Source organism: Symphalangus syndactylus, chromosome 17 (assembly GCF_028878055.3).
Source record: "Symphalangus syndactylus isolate Jambi chromosome 17, NHGRI_mSymSyn1-v2.1_pri, whole genome shotgun sequence".
NCBI classification, from domain to species: domain Eukaryota; kingdom Metazoa; phylum Chordata; class Mammalia; order Primates; family Hylobatidae; genus Symphalangus; species Symphalangus syndactylus.
In genome coordinates, this window is record NC_072439.2 from 50578860 (window position 1) to 50606201 (window position 27342).

At 38.1% G+C, this 27342-nt stretch overlaps 1 protein-coding gene and 1 pseudogene across 4 annotated transcripts in view; one reads left to right on the forward strand and one right to left on the reverse strand.

Annotated features, from left to right (window-relative positions):
* The window catches only part of CPB1 (carboxypeptidase B1), a 72234-nt gene that overhangs the window by 12899 nt on the left and 31993 nt on the right, over nt 1–27342 (forward strand). The window contains exons 1-4 of one of the 4 annotated variants that reach the window (XM_055249230.2): nt 7560–7657; nt 9116–9145; nt 9796–9849; nt 27053–27308. In XM_055249230.2, coding sequence (XP_055105205.2) covers nt 27223–27308 — 86 coding nt within the window. In that variant the 5' untranslated portion in view covers nt 7560–7657; nt 9116–9145; nt 9796–9849; nt 27053–27222. Of the gene's footprint in view, nt 1–7559; nt 7658–8664; nt 9146–9795; nt 9850–27052; nt 27309–27342 lie in introns of those variants that run through there. The other 3 variants (XM_063620227.1, XM_055249231.2, XM_055249229.2) reach the window with 3 other exon arrangements.
* LOC129466857 (high mobility group protein B1-like) lies at nt 24108–25000 on the reverse strand (annotated as a pseudogene).

A 27342-nucleotide genomic window follows, 5' to 3' on the forward strand; every position in this document is an offset into this window, starting at 1 on the left:
CATCTTTTGCAGTTTTCATGACTCCAGTGATGTCTGAGTGGCCCACAGGCAAGAGGCATGAAGGACGTCCACATGTGAGCTATTATGGTTATTTCTCTTAAGTTTATGTTAAGTTGTCCAGTAACAACTTGAGGGGTTTTGGGAAAATGGTAGATTTTGTTCTTAGTGACGCCAAGTCAGAAAGGTGAGAGAATATTGGAAATGTTAATTTGGAGACCCACAGCCAAATATTGGAGGAAACTAGAAAAATTCAGAATCCAGCTCAGTTTACAGGTAGATAATAAAACCTCAAAAACAATGAATAGGACTAGAATCTAATAATAGGTGCACTGTACTTTTATTCTGAAATATTTTTTTCTCTGTAATCACCCCTATTTTTACCAAAGAAAATCACAGTAAGGCTAATTTATTTTCAGAATAAGTCTAGTGTTATTAAACTTCAATTGATTATTTACATAAGTGCAGCAAAAACAGTGATTGATCACATAGGCTCTTTTTAAGTCTGCTTTGCTGGAACTTTTGATAAGAAATTTCAGATTAGACTTTTAAAAGGCTTTGATTCAAGGCCAAGGATTTGCTAGAAGACTTCGACCACAATACCTATAGATTTGAGTAAATTCTTCTCTTCTTAAGGTTCCTGAAATATTTTGAGGTTCCTGATTCTGCCAGGAAGTGACATTCCATACTCACCTATAAGGTTTGCAACACTTTTAATTAGGTACTAGGCCAGGTTTTTTGAGGGGAGGCTTTATTGGTTCCATAAAGCCAGCCTTAGTTTCTTAAAACTGTCTGGTCATATCTGATTCTATGCACATTTTCAAGCATGACATTCCAGTCAAAAGCCTTGGCAATATATATAATGAATGTTTCCAATTGCATTGTTATAAAGTGAATAAATTCTTATTGAACTTATTAAAATAACTATTGCCATAAAACAAAAATACTTGTAATGGCTTCTGAATTCTCAGGAGATCAGGTAAGGAGAAAAAAATAAATGTTTACAAAATTCTGTTTACAAAAAGTATACCTTATCAAATTAATGTAAGCTATAGATAGTTTAAGAGAAAAAAAATAAAAGATTTCCTTAATCTGAAAAACAAAGCATTAAAAAAACAGTAAAGTTTCAAACAAAGAGGCCATGAAAAATGTACCCTCATTACTGCATTCAGTCCCATGAAATTGATTCTTGTTCTGTTTGATCTTGGTTAGCAATTTTATGAACCCATCAGTTCCTTTATTGGAGTTCTGGAAATTCTAGCCCAGTCCAATGGTATGATCTTATAGTTAGCAGAAATATTTACTCGTCAGAGTCTTTTCCATGAATCACCTTGAAGATGAAACACTTCAAGATTATAGTTGCTTTCAGAAACCTCCAGAAAAGTACCAGAGTAAAACAATTAATTATCTGTGAATGACAATACTTTCAATGGCCATAGTTAAAGATCTGATGAGAGTTTATTATAATGATGCAATTGACAAGAAAATTTATTTGTTTCTGTGACAGTATTTTAAGATAACTAGGATTATGTCAGATAATGTTATACAAACTTCTAGGAATCATATTTCTAGGAATTTCATACAATTTCTGGAACACATATTAATAACAAATCCATATAATTCAAAGAAGGTTAAACATCATTTATTTCTTTTTGTATTTTTCCAGAGATACAGACAGCCTGTCACCCAGGCTGGTGTACAGTGGCTCAGTCACAGCTCACTGCAGCCTCAAACCCCTAGGGGATCTTCTCACTTCAGCCTCCCAAGTAGATAGGACTACAGGCACATGCCACCACACCTGGCTAATTTTTATTTTTCATTTTCTGTAGAGATGGGGTCTTACTATGTTGCTCAGGCTGGCCTTGAATTTCTGGTCTAAAGTGATCCTCCTGCCTTGGCCTCCCCAAGTTCTGGGATTATAGGCATGAGCCACTGCACCCAGCCCATTTCTTATTTGACAATGCTTCCTATGCAGATTTAGCATATCAAATAAGCTTAATTAATTTAATATGTCTCTTGTTATAAAGAGAGAGAGTAAATTTTTTGAGATAGTCAAGGGGCTCATCTGAAAAATCCTGAAGTTAATTCTAGGTTAAAAAATACTTAATTTAGAATTTGATTTAGGGCGTTGTTAAAAATGCCAAAATGTTTAAATCACTTGAATCCATAGGATCACAGATCACTGTGAAATAATAGTCATTCAATTAACCAGAATGAGAATTAAAAGACTTCAAAGGTGGGCCGGGCACGGTGGCTCACGCCTATAATCCTTGCACTTTGGGAGGCCGAGGCAGGCGGATCACGAGGTCAGGAGATCGAGACCATCCTGGCTAACATGGTGAAACCCTGTCTCTACTAAATACAAAAAATTAGCTGGGCGTGGCGGTGGGCGCCTACAGTCCCAGCTACTCAGGAGGCTGAGGCAGGAGAATGGCGTGAACCTGGGAGGCGGAGCTTGCAGTGAGCCAAGATTGCGCCACTGCACTCCAGCCTGGGTGACAGAGTGAGACTCCATCTCAAAAAAAAAAAAAAAAAAAAAAAAAGACTTCAAAGACAAATACAGAAAATTACATAGTTGCAGGAAAAAAAAAAAAAAAAACAACTTTGCTCTTTTAATACAAAGGACTCAGTTGTCTTAAGTAATCAAAGACCTAATAATAGAAAACATAAAGCACAGAAAATTATTTTGATAAGATACAAAATCTTTGTTTTCTAGTCAGGGCCCTCTAAAGGTAAAACTCTTTCAGTGTCTCTTATCAAGAGCAGATTTAATGTTCCAAGAACATTTTGCTTTTTTAACAGAGAGAAAAACAGCTTCTAGTTTTACACTAATAACTTGTTGATAGTAAGACTCATTTTTAAAACCCATATAATACATTTATTCAATTTTAGCCAGCTTCAGCACAAAAGATAGTCTCTCTCTCTTTGACCCCTCTTCTCCTCCCCCACATAACTTTCTATATCCTTTCAGTTTTCTCCTTCATTTTCCTTTTTTATTCTAAAATAACCATTCCTTTCACTTTAGTACAGAATTAATTACTTTCTTTTTCCTTTAACAAAACAGATCCTCATACCTTATAACGTTCCTTAACAAAAGCACATCTTATTTTCCTTGTATACTTTGCACTCAGAGTTGTTTCCCTTATTATTTCTAGTAGTTTTAATTATATATGTTAATCCAAATTTTTAACTCTAAGTAACTTTAATTTCTAGAAACGTGTTTCCTCATAGTATAATTTTGTAACGTGACACAAGACATGTTTAATAACAGACCCAAATATCTTCAGCTTCTCTATACTATATGAAAACAAAATGCCAAAAGTATACAAACTTAAACTTATGCTTAGTAATTAGTGCATCAGTATTTTCTCTTATTTGGAAATGATCTAGATATTGAATAAGTATCTATTTTTTAACTTAGCAAAACTTAAGGGTGTAAGTTACCAAAGAGATTTACAAAACTGTTTTTAAGTAGATATATTATAAAACATAATTATTGTTTGAAAGCATATTCATAAATTCTTACCCCACTTACACCTATTTAATTCACTTATTCTTCACAATTGTGCTTGGATTACCCATGAAATCTTCAGGGACCTCAGACAAAGCTAAGCATCATTTCAAGTTATTTCCCCATTAAGTATTTTCACTGCACATGCATGTTAGGCAGACATCACCAAAACAACAACTTAAATACATCGGATTTTTTGTTTGTTTGTTATTATTAAACTAACAATATTAAAGTAGTCTTATCTACCAAAGATTTATCCAAGTCATGTGAACTTGAAAAGCATTTGGGTTAGTTCCTATACTTCTGGCAGTTTTAGGAATAATTTACATAAGCACTCATTTTTCTTTAAGCCAATTAAATAGAGCTCTTTTACATATTAATTTTGGCAATGCTATCCAGAGTTAGAAAAATACCACATATGCTAACATACATACAAAGACATTTATAGACATGTAGAAAGTAGCAGATCTTATAGCTTTCATTCTAAAACTTTAGCCATGTTCCAGGTACTATAATATAAAACTCACTAGTTTATAAAAGAATAAGCAGAATCCAAATTGTTTCTGACAAATGGGACAAGCCAGGGTTACCTGCTCAGATGGCCAAACCTTTCTACTAGTATTTTTGGAAAAGACTTAGATTTTTTTATTTGCCCAACTTCCAAATAGCTTTTTTTCCTTCTGATGAGTCATCTCCCTGAAGTTTGCATTTCAAAAGGGATGGTTCTCAGGTAAGACAGGGTAGAACATTTATATCTCAAAGGTACAGAAAAAGAATGTAAGTTTCTCTCCAAGAAGGAGCCTTGGGGCACATTTTTCTATCATCAGAACTCAATCCTGTGGAGGCTGTTGACTAAATGTTAAATGCCAGTATATTTCCAATTAACCTTTGTAGTCTCAGATATATGCTTTGGGGGAATCCTGAGATCCATGAGAGCAGGATTCCAAAGCTCAAGTCACTGAGAGGCTAGAGTGGGAGGGAAAAGGTCCGTCAAAGAAGGACAGAGGGACGGAGGAGGCAGAGGCTGGAAGGAGACATATCAACAACGTAAGGGAACTGATGGAAGATTTAAGGCAACAAAAGAAAAAAGGAGAAACAGAAGCAATGAGAAGGAAGAAGCCAACTTGGGGAGATCTTAAGTTTTTAAGAAGCTAATGAAGTTCCATATTACCCTTAACAAAATTTATGCCAACAAGAAAGAAACCTGAAAGTGGCGGCAGAACCTACAGTTAGCAAGGGTTTGAGAAGAAACGCTTCCCATGGAGGAATTCCTATGGGAGGAGCAGGATCAACTGGAGAGAACAGAGTGGCCTTTAAAAAGTTGCTCCTATCAGGCTATGAATATCAGAAACCAAACTTTTTTAACCGAAGGTATTATCTACTAAGCAACTCAGGATCAAAACCAATAAACCTTTTATGGCTTAACCACAGATACACTAGCCATCTCCAGAGGTGCAAAGATACCACCTCCATGATTTAAAAGTTCACTTTCAGAGATAGCCGAAAAAAATCTAAGATCTTTGTTGCCACAGGCGGTTAAGGATAGTGTTTGTGTAAAAATGTGTCCCAGGGAATGTGGGATGCCTCCAATCACAGCCCTGCTAATTTGAAATACCATGCATGCATTTTACTGGGATGGAATTTTCTCTGCACTAACCAAAAGCAAAGAAGGTTGAGATGATGAAAGCCCCCTGTGGACTGGGACCTATTATTAAGACAAACTCCCCTGAGAGTTGGCACAAAGAACACTTCGTTTCTCATGTTCCCAACCCGACTAGCTTCCAGACAGAAATTGACACCTGCAACCCCACCCCGACACCAGCAAGGACCAGAGAAAATATTTTTACCAGTCATAAAGCCAAGCTCTCAGGACACAAACAAGACAAACAGGAAAACGATGGTTGTCCATTGAATGAAAAGGATAATAACAAGTGGGTACCCCAAGATAGAGAATCACATTTCAAACTAAATCATACAAATGTTTTCCTCCAGCTAAAATGAATTTGGAAAGGAAGGGACAAGGAGAAATTTCTACTTTCTTCTCTTAAATGGGCACTATAGATAGAGATCAGGAAGAGCTGACTTTCATGTAAATTCTTACCCTTTTGCCTGCTTCTGCCATTTCCGCAGGATCCCATCTGTGGGCTCTGACGCAAATGAGTGTCCCAGAAAAATCCCACCTCCTCGTCACCAGAAATTCAGGGAAAGGAATAAGAACCTCCCTAGGTTCTTAGTTGGAACAGACCCATTACAAAAGACAGGTTAACAAGAGAGAAACAAACAGAAGTTTGTTAACAGGTATATTTCACATATACATGGGAGACACCCAGGGAATGAGTAGTTGAGTAGCTCTCAAAGATGTGGCTTTGAATTTCAGCTTATATCGCAGATTTAACAAAGAAAAGTAAATTTTTAGAGAAGTGACATGACAAAGGAAAAGAACTGGGACTCTCTAGGGACAGCAACTTGGGAAAGACAAATAACCAACAAAAAAATGGTTAAGTAAGTAAAGCTTGTTAACTGTAGATTCCTCCAGCAACACCCCCAGGACTCTACGTCTTTAAAGCTGCCTTCAGTGGTTGTTGTTCTTGGTAGAGCAGGGGCAAGATACCTTTTGTCTTTGTAAATCTTCGTTCTGCTTGTAGGCAAGTAGAGGGAGGGTAGAGAGTTTTCCTGTTATCTACTTATTCTTAATTGCCTTCAGCTCAACAATTGTTTATATTTTGGAGTGGCATATTCTAGTCCCCTACACAATAATAGTCTATAATTCCTTGCCTCTGAAATTTATTCCAGCCCCATATTCAAACTCTCAGAGAAGTTCTGTCTCATTTTAAATAAAGATGCATCATTCACTTCAGTCTTGAAACTACCCTATTTTAAATCACCCAGTGAGCATTTACACATTTTTAAGAATTCTGTAACTTAGAAATCAGCTAATGATATTTGCTCTTAAGAATGAGAAAGAAACAATTTTCTTTGAAATGTGTGTTAAACGTGAAAGAAAAGAAAACATAAGTAAGGAAGAATGTTTAGTGCTTGCCCAGATTTTTCCTGCTTTTATTAGGTAGTCCAAAGTCTACCTAATAAAAGTAGGTGTATGGGAAAATGTGTTAAGATGTATGGGAAAATGTCAAGTATACCAAGAAAACATTTAATTAGATCACAGACAATAACCAGCAAGAAACAGTTTCCCTCTTCTCAGCTTCCCTTTGAGGATATAACTAAAACAGGAAGAAAACAGAAATAAGTTCATAGCACCTAGTTGCCCCTGCCCAGCATGTCTTCACCTGTAAAGAACAGAGAGAATTGAGCCAAAGAGAGGTAAGAAATAGTAAGAAAGCATCCAGTCCCATTAACTATGGTCACAGCTTCTAGGCCCAGCTGGACTGTGCAGGGAACTGTTTTCCTGGGAGACTGGCAGCGCCTGCAGATGTCAGAAGGAACAAGTGCCAAGGAACTTTAAAGAAATCAAGTTAGCTCCATTCAAGAAAAGCCTCCTACTCAGTAATTGCTGCCGTCTTAATAGGCCAACTGCTGTTGCCTTCCAGCTTGCCACATCTCAACCTCAACTCCTCAGATCATGCTTCAGGGCTTTTTTTTTGCCCTGGGTACCATTGTTCCACTTCATCTCACAAATCCATAGCTGCCTCCAAGGCCACCAACCTCTGCTTTGCACAGTTCCAGAGAAGAATCTATTGCAGCAAGCAATGTGTTCATGCTGGCATTTAAGTGCCTCATTGTCTCTGGTATTGTCCTGTTATTTAATGCCTTAATAGGTTCTTACAGATGCTGCTGGAGCCATTCAAAAGCCATGGACAACGTCTAAGCTAAACATTCTACATATATACCTTTCTCCCCGATTTGTGTCTCCATCTGTGTCCACAATCATACTGAAGTTCACGTAAGCCATAGCTTGATTTGGAAACAGATAATCATGTCAGTAAACCAGTGAACCAGTGATTCTCAATAAGAATAAGATTTAGCCCTGAGGGAACATTTGGCAATGTCTGAAGGCATTATTGGTTATCACAGTGACATCACAGTGATATGGTTTGGCTGTGTCCCCTCTGAGAATAGGGCTACCATCTTCCAGTTAAATTGGACTTTAACTAGAAGTCCAATTAAACCTCTTTCTGTTCCTAGTTTCAGGTATGTCTTTATCGACAGCATGAAAATGAACTAATATAGTAAATTGGTACCAGTAGGGTGGGACATTGCCGAAAAGATACCCCAAAATGTGGAAGCGACTTTGGAACTGGGTAACAGGCAGAGAGGTTGGAACAGTTTGGAGGGCTCAGAAGAAGACAGGAAAATGTGGAAGAGTTTGGAACCTCCTAGAGACTTGTTGAATGGCTTTGGCAAAAATGCTGATAGTGATATGAACAATAAGGTTCGGGCTGAGGTGGTCTCGGATGGAGATGAGGAACTTGTTGGGAACTGAATCAAAAGTGACTCTTTTTATGTTTTACCAAAGAGACTAGCAGCATTTTGCTCCTGTCCTAGAGATTTGTGGAATTTTGAACTTGAGAGAGATGATTTAGTGTATGTGGTGAAAGAAATTTTTAAGCAGCAAAGCATTCAAAAGGTGACTTGGGTGCTGTTAAAAGCATTCCGCTTTAAAAGGGAATCAAAGCACAAAAGTTCAGAAAATTTGCAGCCTGAAGATGCAGTAGAAAACAAAAACCCATTTTTGAGGAGAAATTCAAGTCAGCTGCAGAAATTTGCATATGTAGCAAGAAGCCTAACGTTAATCCCCAAGGCCATGGGGAAAATGTCTCCAGGCCATGTCAGAGACCTTCAGGGCAGCCCCTCCCATTACGGGCCCAGAAGCCCAGGAGGAAAAAGTGGTTCTGTGGGCCAGGCCCAGGGTCCCTGTGCTGTGTGCAGCCTAGGGACTTGGTGCCCTGTGTCCCAGCTGCTCCAGTCATGGCTGAAAGGGGCCAACATAGAGCTTGGGCTGTAGCTTCAGAGGATGGAAGCCTCAAGCCTCGCAGCTTCCATGTGGTGTTAAGCCTGTGGGTACACAGAAGTCAAGAGCTGAGGTTTGGGAACCTCCACCTAGATTTCAGAAGATGTATTGAAATGCCTGGATGCCCAGGCCAAAGTTTGCTGCAGGGGTGGAGCCCTCATGGAGAACCTCTGCTAGGGCAGTGCTGAAGAGAAATGTGGAGTTGGAGCCCCTACACAGAGTCCCTACTGAGGCACTGCGTAGGGGAGCTGTGAGAGGAGGGCTGCCATCCTCCAGACCCCAGAAGGGCAGATCCACTGACAGGTTGCACCGTGAGCCTGGAAAAGCCACAGACACTCAAAGCCAGCCCATGAAAACAGCCAGGAGGGAGGCTGTACCCTGCAAAGCCACAGGGGTGGGGCTGCCCAAGACCATAGGAACCCACTTCTTGCATTAGTGTGACCTGGATGTGAGACACAGAGTCAAAGGAGATCATTCTGGAGCTTTAAAATTTGACTGCCCCACTGGATTTCGGACTTGCATGGGCCCTGTAACCCCTTTGTTTTGGCCAATTTCTCCCATTTGGAACAGGAGTATTTACCCAATATCTGTACCCACATTGTATCTAGGAAGTAACTAACCTGCTTTTGATTTTACAGGCTGATAGGAAGGAATTTGCCTTGTCTCAGGTGAGATTTGGACTGTGGACTTTTTGGTTAATGCTGAAATAAGACTTTGGGGGACTGTTGGGAAGGCATGGTTGGTTTTGAAATGTGAGGACATGAGATTTGGAGGGGCCAGGGGTGGAATGATAGGGTTTGGCTGTGTCCCCACCCAAACCTCAATTTTTTTTTTTTTTTTTTTTTTTTGAGACGGAGTCTCGCTCTGTCACCCAGGCTGGAGTGCAGTGGCGCAATCTCGGCTCACTGCAAGCTCCGCCTCCTGGGTTCACGCCATTCTCCTGCCTCAGCCTCTCTGAGTAGCTGGGACTACAGGCTCCCGCCACGACGCCCGGCTAATTTTTTGTATTTTTAGTAGAGACGGGGTTTCACCGTGGTCTCGATCTCCTGACCTCGTGATCCGCCCGCCTCGGCCTCCCAAAGTGCTGGGATTACAAGCGTGAGCCACCGCGCCCGGCCCCAAACCTCAATTTGAATCATATCTCCCAGAATTCCCACATGTTGTGGGAGGGACCCAGGGGTAGGTAACTGAATCATGGGGACCGATCTTTCCCAGGCTATTCCCATGATAGTGAATAAGTCTCATGAGATCTGATGGGTTTATCAGGGGTTTCTGCTTTTGCTTCTTCCTCATTTTTCTCTTGCTTCTGCCACGTAAGAAGTACCTTTCACCTCCTGCCATGATTATGAGGCCTCCCCAGCCATGTGGAACTGTAAGTCCAATTAAACTTCTTTTTGTTCCCAGTTTCTGGTATGTCTTCGTCATCAGCATGAAAATGAACTAATACATACAACTTGAGCAGGTGGTTGGGTGGTGCTATTGGCATCTAACCGGCGGAGTCCAAGAATGCTCCAAAATATCCTACAATGCACAGGGCAGTCCCCAACAACAAAGAATGATCCAGCCCAAAATATCAACAGTGCTAAGATTAAGAAACCCTGTAGTAATCTAACAAAATATTACTTATTCAGTAATTATGATCTCATTTCTCATGTCATACATTCTTGGTGAATAGAATTGCAGCACCTAACTTCAAAGATTTAACAATGAAAAGAACGAGAATATGAGCCTGTTCTGCATACCTGCCATGCATACATTTAAAGCATATGCAGAGTTCAGCAGTATCAGATAAACAAAATGCCAAAAACATTGTCTAATCATTTTTTTTGTTTGTTTGTTTTGAGACAGAGTCTCTCTCTGTCGCCCAGGCCGGAGTGCAGTGGCGCAATCTCGGCTCACTGCAACCTCTGCCTCCCGGGTTCAAGCGATTCTCCTGCCTCAGCCTCCTGAGTAGCTGGGATTATGGGTGCCCACCACCATGCCTGTCTAATTTTTGTATTTTTAGTAGAGATAGGGTTTCACCATGTTGGCCAGGCTGGTCTCAAACTCCTGACCTCAGGTGATCCACCCACCTCGGCCTCCCAAAATGCTGGGATTACAGGCGTGAGCCACCACGCCTGGCCTGACTTATATTTTGTTTAATTTCCAAAATACATGTAAGCTATTGATATGCATAATTCATTTCATAAATGCATAAAAGAGTAAAGTCACTAAGAGTTACTATCCATCTGTCTCCAGAGTGGTTTCTCAGCCTCACTAAAACCTTTTCTTCATTGAACATAATATCCCTCACTGTAACCAGGAAGAATGTATGAAGTTCCTCTTTCATATCAGGGATCTGAGCTACACACCTGACCCTGTGTGGCCAGAATGGACAATATTCTGGATCCTCCTGGTATCCTTTATGATGCTCCTACACTGAAGTATTGATTTTTGTGAATATTTATTAGAAAAAAATGCTAAGAGGAAAGATGAGCAAACAAATGGTTTCAAAAAAAAGGGTATAATGCAGGAGTGAGCAAGTGGAGAAGGAAGAAGACTGGGAACACAAAGAGAGCGAGAGGGATTTTTTTTTTAATCCTTGTGTGAGAGATGTTGGGGGTAATTGCTTCAGCTGTGTTCTTCGCACTGCCTCTGACGCCCTGCCATGGCCGACAATTTATGACTTGGTCCATATTTCTCTTGATCAACCTGTCACTCTGTCAGTTAAAATTTGCCATCAAACACAACTTTTACCAACTGCTACCCTTATGCCCATTGGACTTACACCAGCTACACTTCCCAACATTTTACACTCTGAACTAAATTGTGTGTGAAAATTACCTTTTATTGACTTTAGTGAGTGCCTTATACAAACAACTGAGGGCTGATTTCAACTGCCCACTGCCAAAATAGCCCTCTGTCCCATCTGTTGGATGCACATATCATTAAGACTTTTATTAGCCTCAGAAATAGAGAACTTGTTTTATGGTGTTAGCTAAAAAACCTGCAAAAGTCCTTGAAATGCAGCACTACTAGTCCCCGGTAACCACTGTGTCTGAGCAAATGATGTTAAAAAACCAGGTTGGCATCAATATTAAAAGATAAAACCGCCTCCAAACAAGAGCACCAAAACGTAATTTTATGTCTGTAAATTCATACTTTACATTAGACTACTCAAGGAAAATATACCTCAAGGAAGATATACCTATTCCAAGAAATGAAGAGTTTTAAAAATGTAGGTGTCAAAAAGAATAAGAAAATGTCTTATTCTGTTTATACTGATTTGGTAAGAAAAATACTTGTCAAAGGACACAAAATTTCAGTTAGACAGAAAAAAATAAGTTTGAGAGATCTGTTGTACATCATAATGATAACAGTTAATAGCAATATATTGAATATTTGAAAATTGTTGAGAGTACACTTTTAATGTTTTCATCACCAAAAAAAAAGACTAGTATGTGAGGTAATGCCTGTGTTAAATATCTTAGCCATTCCACAATGTACATACTATATCAAAACAAGTAATACACCACTAATATATTTAATTTTTATTTGTAAAGTTATTTCTAATTTACAAATAAAAATTACATAAAAGAAATAAAGGGAAATTTCCTCAGAAGCACTAGGAAAATATAAATTCTTAATGAAACCACTGGGGAGTAAAGACATGGTATAAGAGTTACCATCAGAAGAAATCAAGAACTTTCTTAGAAAAGTAGTAAGAGGTTTAACCATTAGGGGCCCAGGGAGAAGTAATGATCTTTTACCAGAAGAAGAGAATAAAATCATGGAAGCCTAATATGGCTTTTTACAGTTCTGCTTACAATTACGCATTAAACAATTTACCCCTTGCAGATGAGTTCCTAAAGCCTGCTGAGATGTTGCACTCGGAGAAACGAGTACATGCTGTTTTTTCTTCTGTTGTGGTTTATTTTTATTAAAACAAAAAACTTACAACAACTAAAAAAAAAAATTCACTTTTGCTGAATTTTACTCTTTCCAAGAAGACCAACAGCTTGGATGAACATTTGTCCAATGTTTGTAGTAAGTCTGACCATAAAAGACAATGGCTTAGACATTCATGCCCAGTCAATGTCCTATGGGCTGGAATTCATAAAATAAAGGCAGCAGATGGCATACCTAAATTTAATTTGCTATTTGATTTATCCTTGTGTTACCACTCTGAAATGCAGATACCAAATGTTTATCTAATAACGCTGTTAGAAAACACAAGACCATGCTTCAAGCAAGTTTATCATGGAATCTGATGCTAGACCATCAATCCTGAGAATGAAAACTGTAGCCCATCCACAGAGGCATTCTCCTCTGACTAAGTAGGACCTGTCAACAGCCAACACTCCATGGATCAGGGAAGGCATTTCATGTGGTTTAGAATCACTATTCTGGCTGTAATGCAATACCAGAGACCGTCAAGAGGAAGAATACGCCTTTGATTCTGTTATTTCCATTTGAAATTAGAGGGGATATTTTTGTGTGCTTGGGTTTATCTCCTAATGTTCACTGAGAAAACTGATGCTTTGTTTAATTGTTGTGATCACTTTTCCTTGTGAGTTCTTCTCTTGAACGTTATGCTACTGTCTGATTGTCCATTGGCATGTATACATCACACCAATATTCTGAACACCACATACTAAAATGAAAACTTTTTGAGTCTGTGTTACTGCTCTGGCAGCTGTCAAAATAATTCTTGCTGACATCATGTTGAACAGACTTGCCTCCGAGTCAGATCAATGTTGGGGAGCATCATGCAGTGCTGCAAAATTAGGTCATTAATTGTGAAGCAAGTACAACCCTTCTTGCATTTGGAAATTAAAATTCTGACATAAAAGAAAATTGAACAATCAAAAACTCTGGAATCATCTTTTAAATCTCAAACAAGTTGTCAATTTAGCCATTTAATTCTCAGAGTTCTTTGGAAAGATTTTCCTTACATAAAAGTATGGCAATATAATACCTAATTTTCCAAAGGAACTATGAAACATCCCAACATTAAAATATTTCACTCTTAAAGGGTAAAAATCCATGTCCTAATATGGACATGCACCGATCATATTTCTGAGCACTCAAATGCCAGCTTTTTCAAATGACTCCAGGAGAACTTATTGTCAACCTGTTTCTCTCAAGTATCAACCATGCTGATTAAAGGTTTGCTTATAAAATTACCTCGTGGTAATATAGTAGGAAGAAACTAGAGTCTCAATGATTTAGAATCGGAAACAGAAAAAAAAAAAAAAAGAAACAAATCTGGTGGTTAGAACTGGATTGCCAAATGACAGCATCACCGGCATTATCTGTGTGCCTGGGGCTTGCCCTTCTAAACTAATCTTTAAAATAAATTGAAATTGAACTGGAGCCATGCAAAGTAGAACAAAGACCTTTTTGAAGATTCATATCAGGTAAACAGTAAACAGGTTGTCAGAAAATATTGACATTTGAATTGACTTTATGCTTTTATTTCCTACCCAATATGGCATTTTATATTATTAACATTTATTTATTAAAACCCTGCCCTTTCCTCAAAAGGTTTTAAAGAGCTTTAATGTCCTGTTACAGCATTTTAAGAATAAAAATAGTTTCCCCTTACCTTATAAACTGAAATAAAACAAATATTTCTCATATTTGAATTGAAAGTAGAAATGTACTTCTTCTTATAAGTTTGTTTCCAAGAAATATTAATATGAAAATATAACATGTAATTTAATAATTCAAAATACCTAGGAATTTTTTTCTAAAATTTATTACCTATTACATGAATCAAAGATCAGACTCTTAAGATGACCTATGAGAATTAACAAAGATAAATGTAGGAACAAAAACAGGTTGATTTATTTGGCAGCATTCCAGTTTACCTCCCCACTCTTCTGTCCTGATTAATTGCCCTCAGTGAGGAGCTGGAGCCTAGTTATGCTGTTTTCTTAATTCCTGTTGATGGAGTGTTGATATAAGAATAGAAAGAGAACCAACTGCCTTTTAACTAGTCCATTCTTCATGCACTAATCAATCATAACTTGTCCATTTTAATTATCTCCCAAATTCCAAATAGAGATAGGCTTGGAGTTTCCAAATATTTGCATGATTAAATATGTTTCCCTTATTTCAATAAGGAACCTCAAACTGATGACTCAGTTGGTAAGATTTATGGAATGAAGCAATTGTGTTTATCTCTCAGCTTTCAAAATACTGGTCTGCAATTCAGTAACAAACAACATTCCCACCAGAGATATGCAGACTATGCCTATTAATGATGATGATCATGTTTGGAAATAAAAATAAAACCATATACCAACATTAGTAGATGCCAAAAAGGAACCCCAGCCAAGAAAATGTTTACTTGCCTCTCTTTCCATAACCATAAAAAGACAGTTTATCCAAATATTAAGTATAATTATACAAAACTAACTGGGCATAGGTGCACCTGTACAACATTTTCAGGTTGTTTTTACCCTCCTTGGAGCAATAGCAGCAGATCAGGTCATCAGTCAGTTATACCCATCAAGTTACAGGGTAATTCTGGCTGCCTCACAAACAACTGGACAATTCAGTTAAAAAAGGTGTATAAAAGGAGAATTTTTACCGAATTGACTGAACGAATCAGTTGTTTTGATTCGATGCAAACAAACAAAAGCTAACTTTTCTGAAATAATTCCCCATTTAGGAGCTTGCCTCTTCTATAATATAAAATCCTATTGCCTTTTTAACATCAGCGTTGAAGCAACAAGGTTCTATTTTCATAGTAAGTGGTCTAGGAATTGATGATAGAATATGATGATGACGAAGAAGGAGGAGGAGGAAATAATGACAATAATAATGTGAGAGGAAAAATAATTTTTCCTCTTTCAATTGGGATGGATCCCTGTAACAAAAGATAAACAAGAGAAAAACAAGCAGAAGTTTATTAACATGTATACATCATGTATACATGGGAGCCACCCAAAGCAAAATGAGTAAATATCAAGAATATACATCTAAGAAGGTAGACTAAATGCCATCACCCACTGAAACAGAGAGAGGTTTACTATGCAGGTTTTAGTCAATACTTCTCTATTAATAACACTTTCTAGTGATTTAGAGTCATCCTCTTCCTGGTACAAAGTGGAGATACTCATACAAAAGGAACATTTTTTAAAAGATGTAACTTTTTTACAAATGGTAACTTCTACTCTATTTTTAGAGTTTCTCCTGTGTCTCTTGTTTCCGGTAATAATCAACTCAAAATAATCCTTAGGCTTAAAAGGCATATTTTGAGGTGGCATATTCTGTTCTTCTAAAGTCATATTTTGGAGTAGCATTTTCTGAACTTCATCAATGATAATGATAAAATGCAAGATTTCTTTCTTCAATAAGGATTCTGGGTGTACATGTGCAGGTTTGTTACACAGGTGTAGTACATGATGCTGAGGTTTGGGCTTCTGATGATCTTGTCACTCAAGTAGTGAACATAGTACCCAATAGGTAACTTTTCAACCGTTGTCCCCCTCTACCCTTCCCTTTTTGAAGTCCCCAGTGTTTACTGTTCCCATCTTTGTGTCCATACGTACCCAATGTTTAGCTCCCACTTACAAGTGCAAACATGCAGTATTTGGCTTTCTGTTACTGCATTAATTCGCTTAGAATAATGACCTCCAGTTGCAATGAAGTTTGCTGCAAAAGACATAATTTCATTCTTTTTTATGGCTGTGTAGTATTGCATGGTGTGTATATACAACATTTTCTTTATCCAATCCACCACTGGTGGACACTTGGGTTGAGCTCATGATTTTGCTATTCTGAATAGTGCTGCAACACACATACAAATGCAGGTGTCTTTCATTAGAATGATTTATTTTCCTTTGGGTATATCCCCAGTAAGGGGATTGCTGGGTCAAATGGTAGTTCTATTTTCAGTCCTTCAAGAAGTCTCCAAACTGCTTTCCACAAGGGCTGAATTAGTTTGCATTCCCACCAACAGTGTATAAGCATCCCTTTTCCTGTACAACATCCCCAGCATCTGTTATTTCTTGACTTTTTTTCTTTTTTTAATTATACTTTAGGTTTTAGGGTACATGTGCACAATGTGCAGGTTTGTTACATATGTATCCATGTGCCATGTTGATTTCCTGCACCCATTAACTCGTCATTTAGCATTAGGTATATCTCCTAATGCTGTCCCTCCCCCCTCCCCCCACCCCACAACAGTCCCCGGAATGTGATGTTCCCCTTCCTGTGTCCATGAGTTCTCATTGTTCAATTCCCACCTATGAGTGAGAACATGCGGTGTTTGGTTTTTTGTCCTTGCGATAGTTTACTGAGAATGATGTTTTCCAGTTTCATCCATGTCCCTACAAAGGACACGAACTCATCATTTTTTATGGCTGCATAGTATTCCATGGTGTATATGTGCCACGTTTTCTTAATCCAGTCTATTGTTGTTGGACATTTGGGTTGGTTCCAACTCTTTGCTATTGTGAATAGTGCCGCAATTAACATACGTGTGCATGTGTCTTTATAGCAGCATGATTTATAGACCTTTGGGTATATACCCAGTAATGGGATGGCTGGGTCAAATGGTATTTCTAGTTCGAGATCCCTGAGGAATCGCCACACTGACTTCCACAATGGTTGAACTAGTTTACAGTCCCACCAACAGTGTAAAAGTGTTCCTATTTCTCCACATCCTCTCCAGCACCTGTTGTTTCCTGATTTTTTAATGATGGCCATTCTAACTGGTGTGAGATGGTATCTCACTGTGGTTTTGATTTGCATTTCTCTGATGGCCAGTGATGATGAGCATTTTTTCATGTGTTTTTTGGCTGCATAAATGTCTTCTTTTGAGAAGTGTCTGTTCATGTCCTTTGCCCACTTTTTGATGGGGTTGTTTGTTTTTTTCTTGTAAATTTGTTTGAGTTCATTGTAGATTCTGGATATTAGCCCTTTGTCAGATGAGTAGGTTGCAAAAATTTTCTCCCATTCTGTAGGTTGCCTGTTCACTCTGATGGTAGTTTCCTTTGCTGTGCAGAAGCTCTTTAGTTTAATGAGATCCCATTTGTCAATTTTGGCTTTTGTTGCCATTGCTTTTGGTGTTTTAGACATGAAGTCCTTGCCCACGCCTATGTCCTGAATGGTATTGCCTAGGTTTTCTTGTAGGATTTTAATGGTTTTAGGTCTAACATTTAAGTCTTTAATCCATCTTGAATTAATTTTTGTATAAGGTGTAAGGAAGGGATCCAGTTTCAGCTTTCTACATATGGCTAGCCAGTTTTCCCAGCACCATTGATTAAATAGGGAATCCTTTCCCCATTTCTTGTTTTTGTCAGGTTTGTCAAAGATCAGATAGTTGTAGATATGTGGCATCATTTCTGAGGGCTCTGTTCTGTTCCATTGATCTATATCTCTGTTGTGGTACCAGTACCATGCTGTTTTGGTTACTGTAGCCTTGTAGTATAGTTTGAAGTCAGGTAGCGTGATGCCTCCAGCTTTGTTCTTTTGGCTTAGGATTGACTTGGCGATGCGGGCTCTTTTTTGGTTCCATATGAACTTTAGTTTTTTCCAATTCTGTGAAGAAAGTCATTGGTAGCAATAGATGCAGAAAAGGCCTTTGACAAAATTCAACAACCCCTCATGCTAAAAACTCTCAATAAATTAGGTATTGATGGGACGTATCTCAAAATAATAAGAGCTATATACGACAAACCCACAGCCAATATCATACTGAATGGGCAAAAACTGGAAGCATTCCCTCTGAAAACTGGCACAAGACAGGGATGCCCTCTCTCACCGCTCCTATTCAACATAGTGCTGGAAGTTCTGGCCAGAGCAATCAGGCAGGAGAAGGAAATAAAGGGTACTCAATTAGGAAAAGAGGAAGTCAAACTGTCCCTGTTTGCAGATGACATGATTGTATATCTAGAAAATCCCATTGTCTCAGCCCAAAATCTCCTTAAGCTGATTAGCAACTTCAGCAAAGTCTCAGGATACAAAATCAATGTACAAAAATCACAAGCATTCTTGTACACCAATCACAGACAAACAGAGAGCCAAATCATGAGTGAACTCCCATTCACAATTGCTTCAAAGAGAATAAAATACCTAGGAATCCAACTTACAAGGGATGTGAAGGACCTCTTCAAGGAGAACTACAAACCACTGCTCAATGAAATAAAAGAGGATACAAACAAATGGAAGAACATTCCATGCTCATGGGTTGGCAGAATCAATATCGTGAAAATGGCCATACTGCCCAAAGTAATTTATAGATTTATATATTTCTTGACTTTTTAACAATAGTCATTTGGACTTGTGTGAGATGGTATCTTATTGTGATTTTAATTTGCAAATGATGCAGGATTTCTGCAAGAATAATTCTCAGATAAAAATGATCCTGGTTGTTTATAGGCAAATTCAATTTAACAGAGTTTAATTGAGCAAAGAATAATTCGTAAATCGGGCAGTCTCCTGAGCCAGAGTAGGCTCAGAGACTCTATTGCAGCCACGTGGTAGATTTATGGACAGAAAAAGAAAAGTGGCATATAGAAAATGGAGGTGAGGTACAGAAACAGCCAGACTGGTTACAGCTCAGCATTTACCTTATTTCAACATGGTTTGAACAGTTAGCCCCCTTTGATTGGCCAAAACTCAGTTATTGGCACAAGTGTAGGTGACATCTGTATACACCTCTATTTAGTTTGTACTTCAGTATATACAGGGAAATCTATAGGCCAAACTTAAAATACGTAAGTAGTCAGCTTTAGGCTTGATTTAGCATACTCAATATCTAACAGACACAAATACATGTATAAAGTACTTAAACTTCTCCAAGTAATTGGAACTGTTTCCTCTGACTTAACAGGAATTACTCATCTCTGATTTCTCTCTCTTCCCTGGTATCACCTGGCCATTTTAACAGAGAGGAAGTCAGCCTTCTGTTTACTCCTTACTCATCAGTTCTAGGTAGCACTCAGGTTGAGAGAGAATGGTTTTTCCAGAATCATCATTTGGCCCAGTTGTTAAACTCACACCCTAAAAGGAAAAAAAGAGTCAAGAGAACTACTCCTTTAGTTCTTGTGCCTGTTTGCCTGCCTGGCACTACAGGTCTTAAAGAATGCAATTAAGCCCTTTTCATCTCTGAATACCCCATAACACTTAGCTCAAGAACCTTAACATTGAAATCACAATACATTCTTTGGTTTTGAACAAAAGAGACCATGAATCCACAGGGCCAGATGTTTAAGTTTATGTAATTGTAATTATGTACTCTTTCTAAAGATCTCAAAATGTATTCCCAAAATAACTGGTCTGAATTGATGCTTTTGAAGAATATACTCCACAGCCAAATGCACTGAAATCACAGGAGTGGTCATAAGTCTTCTAATTTTAGCTGGACTCGGTTATCCCAACCCTCTGCTGTGAGACATGCTTGGGAAATAGCTGTATGGCAGAGTCCCTTTTAGATGATTTGTAATGCATATTAAAGACTCCAAGAAACCTTACACTAAAGGAGCTTGTTTGTTTTAGTTAAAGCAAACATATTTGACCTCAGAACCCTTTTCTACTTAATATTATGGAATGCTTGGGGAAATCCTTCTCCAGAAATTGAGACATCACATAGGATAAATTATCACACCATGGACAGTTTAGAGAGTCTCCAAAATCTCACACAGTTACATGAAACACAAACAGACACAAAGGTGTCACTTGCCTTATTAATCACCAAAGCTTTAAGTAAAAAAGAAATTTAAAACATGCACATGAGACGGAAAGCAGAAATTTCAAAATCTATGGAAAAATTATTGCATGCCTGTAGAGGCCAAGGAAAAACTTCCCCTTCACCCTCCGAAGTTTTGCTGAAAAATCAACTCACAAAATGCACATTACCCGGAGAAAAGAAAAACAAATATATTGATGTGCACACAGGGAAGAACTACAGACTGATTACTCTCCACCTTCCAATGGGGTTCAGAAGGTCAAATGCCATCTTGAGGTAACAGAAAGAATGAGGGCTTGGACTATGACAAAACAGGTTATGGGAGGGGAAGAAGAAGAGGCAAGGCTAGCAAAAGTGGCCTTGTTATGCAGATGAAACCTCACAGGTAGCAGCCCTCAGAGGGAAGAGAGAGTAAATGTTTCTTTCAGACCTTTAAAGGGGTCAGACTCTTCAATTAACCTTTCCTAGATCTGGACAGATGAGAGAAGGAAGGCCTCATAGAAAAACCGACTGCATCAGTGTGGATTCTCCACAGATGCAAACCTTCCCCCTGAAAGACTTTGCAGGGCTGCTTCTGTTTGCAGGACTTCTGAACAGACAACTCAAAATATGTCAAAGAAGTATATTTGGGGGAAAGATATTTTGATTTCCCTCACACCTAACAGAAAAAAATTTAATTACTAACTGTATATTTTAATTGCCCTCCACTTGGAATCACAGTGTATGGATTGAGATAAACTTTCCAGTGTGTTTACAGTTCCAAGTACAGCACACCACAAGCCATCCACAAATAATTATGTCCTCCTTTAGTGGATATTGGTCACTCTTTTTAGCTGTCCAGATCTGAACCCCACACCCTAAGACTGGGGAATGCTCTAGCTAAGGAGCCATAGGAGGCAGAGACACTTCCTACCATCAAAGTTAAAGTCAGACTCTCACTTTCCCAGCCTCCTAGTAGCAAGGGCACTGACCTATGACTTTCACTTTGACTTGGAAGCTGGTGACAAACAGAAGTGAGGATTGCTCAAGATCTCTTCTGGAAAGGGTGGCAACAGCAGCAGCAGTAGTAGCTGCATTAAGTATTTTGCATGGAGTTTATGCAGAGTTCTAGGGATGATCCCGTTATCCTGGCCTGGCAAACCAGCACATCCCACCATCCTGACCACAAGAATTGGTTCCAGATAGAGAGGCACATGTCTCAGATTGGTCCACTGAGATTCAATCTAAATATTTGGTTTAGAATTTGGGGGAAAAGACCGGGTGCGGTGGCTCACACCTGTAATCCCAGCACTTTGGGAGGCTGAGGCGGGCAGATCACAAGGTCAGGCGATTGAGACCATCCTGGCTAACACGGTGAAACCCCATCTCTACTAAAAATACAAAAAAAAAAAAAAAAAAGTAGCCAGGCGTGGTGGCAGGCGCCTGTAGTCCCAGCTACTTGGGAGGCTGAGGCAGGAGAATGGCATGAACCCGGGAGGTGGAGCTTGCAGTGAGCCGAGATTGCGCCACTGCACTCCAGCCTGGGTGACAGAGCAAGACTCGGTCTCAAAAAAAAAAAACAAAAAAAAAAAAAAATAGAATTTGGGGGGAAAAAGAAATTATCTTTTCAATAGGGTTACCAATCCACTAGGATGCAAAACGGTACTTATTAGTGGCCGTCCTGTAACTACATGACACAGGTGACCAAAAATAGAGGCCTAGGCTTAACAAACATTGTAACTGCCCAATGGGTTCATTTTGCTCACTGCCCAGATAGAGTCAATTTATCAAGACAGGGGAATTGCAATAAAGAGTTTAATTCACCCAGAGCTGGCTGAATGGGAGACCAGAGTTTTACTGTTACTCAAATCAATCTCCCTGAAAATTTGGAGACTGGGTTTTTTTTTTTTTTTTTTTTAGGATAATTTTTTGGGTAGGGGGTCAGGAAGCAGAGAGTGCTGATTGGTTGGGTCAGAGATGAAATCTAGGGAGTCAAAACTATTTTCTTATGCTGAATCAGTTCCTAGAGAGGGCCACAGGATCAGATGAGCCAGTTTATTTATCTGGGTGACACTAGCTGATCCATTGAGTACAGGGTCTGAAAAATATCTTAAGCAACAATCTTAGGTTTTACAATAGTCATATTATCCCTAGTAGCAATTGAAGAGGTTTAGAATCTTGTGGCCTCTGGCTGTTTGGTTCCTAAGCCATAATTCCTAATCTTGTGACTAATTTGTTAGTCCTACAAAGGCAGTCTGGTCCCCAGGCAAGGAGGGGGTTTATTTCGGGAAAGGGATATTATCATATTTGTTTCAAACTTCAACTATAAACTAAATTCCTCACAAAGTTAGTTCACCCTACACTCAGGAATCAGGAATAAACAAGAACAGCTTGGAGGTTAGATGCAAAATGGAGTTGGTTAGGTCAGATTTTTTTTCACTGTCATAATTTTCTTGCTGTTATAATTTTTGCAAAGGCGGTTTCAATATCATCAACTAAACCTGTGATGTCAACACTATTGCTAAACTTTTTAGTTATATAAATAACAAGTTCTCTCATTTAGCTAGTTTACTTTTAGTTTTGGTTGCAAACAGGGGAAATTAGGGAAGTGAAGTGAAGAAAGAACCCAAATTGGGGTTGATGGATTGCAAAAGTTGAAGCTAGAAAGACATTAACAAAAGCCAAATCCAAAAGGCAAGGTCAGTGGGGAGGAAAATACATAAAGCAGAACAGTGAGCAATGAGGTTAGAATTTGGAAGAATCAGCAACAGAATAAAATGTGGTGTACGAAGCAGATTACGTTAGGATAATTTAGAACAAATCCATGAATAATAAGCAAATGTGATGTATCATTTTTGTGGCACCCAAAGCATAGTATAAAAAAGACATCCCATGTGTCTATGACCACACTACCCTGAATGCACCCAGTCAACTGATCTCAGGAAAAAACATTTTATATGTACACCACTCGATCACTAATTCTGAAAATAGAGAAGATTCTAAGAAGTTAAAAGGAAACTGTCAATTATGACTTCAGATAAGTTTATAATTTTTATTTATGTAAATTTTCATAACCAAAAGGGAATTCTGTAAGGTATGTTTGCTATTAACCCAAGGGAAGAATAAAATTTGACCTTCCTAGGAAAGCAATATTTGTCTTAATATTATTCTCCCTACAATGTCGTTATTGAACAATGCCAAAATAATTTGGCTTTCTTGTGAAAATGTCAGATTGTCATTATTTCTATATCCTTCCACTCAACAAAGTACCTTGCACCTGCTAAAAAACAAATTAAAGTGAATGAGACAGTTTGATATCTCAAGGAGCTTGTAATCTCAGGGAAAGCAGAAAGCTTCACAAATATTCAACTAGAATACAAAAATAAAGAAACAATATGAAGAAATAAAAGCAAAACACCATGAGACTATACAGAAATGGAAATAATTAACACCCACAAAAGAAGCAGACTTGCCAAAGTCAACGAATTGCCTAAATTTTCAACTTTTTAATCAGTTGTGTTGATAGAGTATCAATATATAGACCATTTATATCCTTTATATCCAGAAGTTTGTGCAATTGGGCTTTAATTTGTTTAATAAAAACATTTTCATCAAAGCATTCAGAACATCAACAAAACAGCTGTAACTTTTTTTTTGCAATTATAGTGTTGTATTCAGTTAACTGAACAACAATTACTTTATATAAACTGCATCAGAGACAACTGAAGATGAAAAAACTATCATCCTCATATATAACTAATTTGGGCTGTGCACTGACAAGAACCTACTTTAAATTTCCACACGCATTTACAACCCCAGTACTGTAGCAGGCAACGTTGGTGTCTATTGAAAATACCACCAGGACAGGACAATCAGAAGATACACTTAGTAGTGTGTTAACCATACAGAAAAAGATAGTATACAGTTTAAAAACATATCTTAGGCAGCCTTACCTTTCAATTTTTTCTTTAAAAGGAGTGAGGGTTCACAGGGGATTTAAATGCTTTAGAGACAAGGGGAACAACTTGTACTAGAGCCAACTTATTATCTTCTTCATCTTCATTTTTTAATCTTTCTCCTCCTCATCCTTTTCATCTTCATCTTCCTCTTCCTTCTTTTTCTTGCCTTTTTCAGACTTAATGACTCCCTTTTATGCTACATTAGGCTTTCCTTAGCCCAGAGTGCAACAATATCCTTTTCATATTATTCCTTCAGCTTCACAGCCTTCTTTTCGTAAGGCTGCTTGTCATCTGCAGCAGTGTTATTTCCTATCTCTCCCAGTTTCTTTATAACATCACTGATGGATAGGCCGAGATGTTCTGCTTGGATTTGGGGGCAATACTCAGAACAGAACAGGAAAAAGGCTGAAAGTGGCCTCTTGGGCGCATTAGGATCCTTGAACTTTTTTCCCCCTCTTAGGAAGGATATAGGTTTTCATTTCCTTTTCACAACAGGCCCTGTCTACCATTGCCATGTATTCATATTTTCCTTTCTCTTTAGCAGAAAGGGTCTTCCACTTCTCTGAGTGCTTCTTAGAAAACTCTGAGAAATTGACTGAAACATCTGTGTGCTCCTCCTGGCAAATTTGCACAAAGAATGCATATGATGACATTTTGTCTCTGGGCTTCTGAGGATTTCCTTTGCCTATGTTTGGTTATTTTTCCTCAGTGAGGCATGGAGTCATCTAGTGCCTGACCAGCTCTCACTTGTTCTAGCACTTTCTCTATGGATCTCAAATTATGGTAATGGCTCTTTAACTTTTTAAAAAAAAAATTGCTGTACGCAGATTATTGCCTCAAGTGAAGTTTCAGTCAATACTGAAATTTAAGGAAAAAGCTGCCTGTCTGTCTAAGGCAGACATTGATGGTTAACTATTGTTAACAATATTAACTATTGCACAAACTCTACCATGGCCTGCAAGGAGGAAGTCTAGGGTAATTCTACCATTCATAACAACCCTGGCCAGTGAGTTGGGACTGTCCTTAATGCCTCCCAGGGCTAACGTGGTATTTAGTGCATTTTGTGTATGTGTATGAATTAGGATCCAATCTAGGATGTCTCTTTAGTCTTCTTTAATCTGGACTAGTACTTCAGCCTTTATTTTTCATAATATTGACATTTCTAGAGGGCAAAAGTCAGTTTTTGTGGAGGATGTCCCTCATTTTGGTTTGTCTCCTTGTTTCTCATGATAAATACATTTTTTTAAAAGGTTAAAGAACCATTACCATACATTGAGATCCATAGAGAAAGTGCTAGAACATGTGAGAAAAGCCTTTTCAACAAATAATAGTGGATCTACTGAATATCCATATTTTAAAAATGAATGATTCATATCTTACACTAAAGACTCATATCTTACATAAAGACCCCAAACTACGAATCTCTTATAAGAAAAAAATAAGTGAAGGTATTTGAGACCTTGAGATAGGAAAAATTCCTTTGAAAAAATGTAAAAGCACTAATTATAAAAGAAAAATGTTGGTAAACAAACTTTTATCAAAATTAAAAACATCTGTTCATCAAAACATAACATTGAGAAAATAAAAATGCAAGCCACATACTGGGAAAAATATTTGGAACATATATTTCTAACACAGGGCTTGTATCCATACTATATAAAGAATGGCTACAACACAAGAATAAGAGACAACCAATTTCTTTAAAAAGGCAAAAGACTTCAATAGATGCTTCACAAAAGAAGATTTACAAATGATCAATAAACACATGAAAAGATGTTCACCACTACTAATCATCAGGGAAATACAAGTTAAAATTAGAATTAGATACCACTTTACACTCATTAGAAACACCAAAATTAAATACTAAAAATAAGGTGTTGGAGAGAACACAAAGCCACTAGATACTGATGGAAGCTTAAAATGGTACAAACCACTATGGAAAAAATGTTTAGCAGAATCTTATTGTATTAAACCTAGATTTACACTATTGCTTAACAATTCCACTCACATGTCCACCCCCTTAAATGAAAACATATGCCAAGAAACGAACTTGTACAAAAATATTTATTGCAGCCTTATTAACAATAACACAAAATTGGAAACAATATAAATATATATCAACAGTAAATAGCTAAACAAATTATTACATATCCATACAATGGAATATCACTTACTAATAAAAAGGAATAAACCAGTAATACCAACAAAGCCAAGCACAGTGGCTCATGCCTGTAATCCCAGCACTCTGGGAGGCCAAGGCAGGCAGATCACTTGATGCCAGGAGTTCAAGGCCAGCCTGGCCAACACAGCAAAACTGCATCTCTACTAAAAATACAAAAATGAGCCAAGCATGGTGGTGCATTCCAGTAATCCCAGCTACTTGGGAGTCTGAGGCACAAGAATCACTTGAACCCAGGAGGTAGAGGTTGCAGTGAACTGAGATCGCATGCCACTGCACTCCCACCTGGGTGACAGAGCGAGATTCTGTCTCAAAAATAATATCAATAGTAATAATGGTAATACAAACAAAAACACTGACAAATCTCAAAAACATTATCTTGAATGAAAGAAGCCAGAAACAAAGGAATATATATTGCATAATCTCATTTACATTAAGTTTAATACAGGCAAAATTAATGTATAAAGCTAGAAATCAGAGTAACATTTGCCTGAGAGGAGTACAGAAATAGACTGGAAGTGCTCAAGGGAACTTGTTAGAGTGATAAAAATGTTCTATATCTTGTTTGTGATGTTTATTACATGGGTTTGCACATTTGTCAAAACTCATCAAACTTTACACTAAAATCTGTAGAATCTATTGTATGTAATTCTCAATTCAAAACAGAAAAAAATACAAAATAGATTGTATTTAAATCTAATTTACTCCCAGACTATTCAAGTTCTGAACCAAATTAAATAAGTTGAATTTGAGAGTATTTACTCTATTTCCACAGGTGTTGAGAGAGATACCCTCTCAGACTTTACCCAGCTACCAAGGCAAAAATGCCAGGAAAACTATTAATCAAGATATGATAGTTCCTGTTTGCAACCAGGAGAAGAAAGCAAAGAACACTCAGGATTATAAAAGCAGATAAGACCTACCCACCAGACCTGGTCAGACACAATGCTGGCGCTCTTGGTTCTGGCAACTGTGGCCCTGGCATCTGCGGCCCTGGCATCTGCTCATCATGGTGGTGAGCACTTTGAAGGGTAAGTAAGCCATCTTTAAGGAGCAAGTACTTCT